This window comes from Mandrillus leucophaeus, unplaced genomic scaffold (genome assembly GCF_000951045.1).
Source record: "Mandrillus leucophaeus isolate KB7577 unplaced genomic scaffold, Mleu.le_1.0 Scaffold212, whole genome shotgun sequence".
Taxonomy (NCBI): Eukaryota; Metazoa; Chordata; class Mammalia; order Primates; family Cercopithecidae; genus Mandrillus; species Mandrillus leucophaeus.
Genome location: NW_012102166.1, coordinates 1025220 through 1027524, shown reverse-complemented (window position 1 = coordinate 1027524; position 2305 = coordinate 1025220). Strand labels below are relative to the sequence as shown.

At 47.4% G+C, this 2305-nt stretch overlaps 1 protein-coding gene across 2 annotated transcripts in view; it reads left to right on the top strand.

Moving 5' to 3' along the window:
- ANKFY1 (ankyrin repeat and FYVE domain containing 1) overlaps positions 1–2305 on the top strand; it is a 116057-nt gene that overhangs the window by 75079 nt on the left and 38673 nt on the right. For both annotated transcript variants that reach the window (XM_011980415.1, XM_011980416.1), the window contains exons 8-9: positions 889–957; positions 1496–1695. In XM_011980415.1, the coding sequence (XP_011835805.1) occupies positions 889–957; positions 1496–1695 (269 nt within the window). The remainder of the gene's footprint in view (positions 1–888; positions 958–1495; positions 1696–2305) is intronic.

The window sequence follows — 2305 nt, the reverse complement described above, 5'->3', positions numbered from 1 at the left end:
CTTCATGAAATCTCAATATCATGTGATAATTACCTTATTTCCTAAAATAATTGCATCCATGTCCCTGCTGTTGATGCTTTTATTTTTTTCCTCCAACGGCAGTAAACTTGCAGTGTGTGTGTGTGGTAGGTACAGCCTTGAGCCCTGACTCACAATGTGTGTGTGTGGGGGCGGGGGGGTAGGTGCAGCCTTGGGCCCTCACTCACAATGTGTGTGTCTGTATGTGTGTGTGGGGTGGGGGGGTAGGTGCGGCCTTGGGCCCTGACTCGCTGTGTGTGTGTTGTGTGTATGTGTGTGTGTGTATGTGTGTGTCTGTGGTAGGTGCAGCCTTGAGCCCTGACTCACAATGTGTGTGTTTTGTGTGTGTTGTGTGTATGTGTGTGTGTGTGTGTGGTAGTTCCACAGTGCCAGTCTCCTGCAGGGCTCCCGAGTGCTAAATGAAAGCGGTGAAAAGAGGTTAAATGCAGCTTTCATCAGTTCTCTCCTGTTGCTGCGCTGAGTGTGTTTGAGAAGAACAGAAAATTATGGGGGAAGTTTCTTTTCCGAATTGATGGCGAGTAGATGAGGGAAAATCTGCACACCTGTGGCAGAAACTGCTGTTTTTGAGGAAATCATGTCTGTGCCTTCAGGAGGGGTCGGGATTGAGTTGGGGAGTATTTGAGATCGCTTCCTTGAGCTGATTCTTGTCCATTTTGGCCACTGAATAACGGTCACATATAAGCAGATCCGTTTTCAGGTTTTGATCCTGGGTCATGGTTTTAGAAGCCTTGTAGAAATGTGGAATTTCTTGTAGGTGGGGACTCTGCCTGGGATTCGGGGTGCCTCTTGCCGTGAATCGTCCTGGACAGGCCTGTCCTGAATTGACCCTTCTTCTTTTTGGTCCTGCAGGACTCCTTTGCACGTGTCCATCATGGCCAGGAATGAACATGTGTTCAGTCAGCTGCTGCAGTGCAAACAGTACGTAGGGAGACATGCACAAGTGAGAAGACGGGTTGGAGGGGGGTTGTGAGTGAAAAATCATTCTTCTGAAACACCTTTAGTGTCGCATTTATTAAGAAGTTAAAGTGGGCCGGGCGCGGTGGCTCAAGCCTGTAATCCCAGCACTTTGGGAGGCCGAGACGGGTGGATCACAAGGTCAGAAGATCGAGACCATCTTGGCTAACACGGTGAAACCCCGTCTCTACTAAAAAAATGCAAAAAAACTAGCCGGGCGAGGTGGCGGGCGCCTGTAGTCCCAGCTACTCGGGAGGCTGAGGCAGGAGAATGGCGTGAACCCGGAAGGCGGAGCTTGCAGTGAGCTGAGATCCGGCCACTGCACTCCAGCCTGGGCGACAGAGCAAGACTCCATCTCAAAAAAAAAAAAAAAAAAAAAGAAGTTAAAGTGAGCTAAAAACTGTGTCGTTGAAAAAGGATAAAGAGAAAGAACGAGGTCGTTGTCAATCTGGAGTGTCTCAGAAAGATTGTAGGTGCTGTTGACATTGCTTCTGCTTTTCAGACTAGATTTAGAACTCAAAGACCACGAGGGCAGCACGGCTCTGTGGCTCGCAGTGCAGCATATCACGGTGTCTTCCGACCAGTCAGTGAACCCCTTCGAAGACGTCCCCGTGGTAAATGGGACTTCATTTGATGAGAACAGCTTTGCAGCCAGACTCATCCAGCGCGGCAGCCACACGGACGCACCTGACACGGCGACAGGTAGAGGACAAGCCACCCGAAGGGGCGATGCTGGGGTCTGCAGGTGCCGGGAAATGGCGTGTAACTGCTTTCACCCCAGATTTAGAAATTGAACGGCATACTATGAGGATAATGGTTTTGTACTTAATTTTAAATACAGTAAAAGCCTGGGTTGTAATTTTTAAAAATCCTGTGCTTCAAACATCAAGTCCCTGAAACTGAAACTTCCATTTGTTTAATGCGGTGACTCCCAGACTCTTTGGACTCAGCATTCCTTTGACCGTCTTAAAAATGGTACCAGAGAGCTTTTGTTTAGGTGGGTTGTAACTTCAGTATTTACCATCTTAGACTACACTTTGAGAACCACTGTTTTAATGTATTTCCTTGATCTGACTAAATAAAATACAGCGATATTTTAGGGAGAGGGATTCCGTGTAATTCAGTATTGAGTACTAGCAAAAAATGTAGAAAACATGGGTAGGTGTCACTCACAGGAAGAGTTGACCAAAAAAAAAAAAAAAAAAGTTGGAAATTAAAAAAGCCCTTTCCCTAAAGAAGTTAATAATTGAAGGTTGGCCAGGTGCGGTGGCTCATGCCTGTAATCCCAGCACTTTGGGAGGCTGAGGCTGGC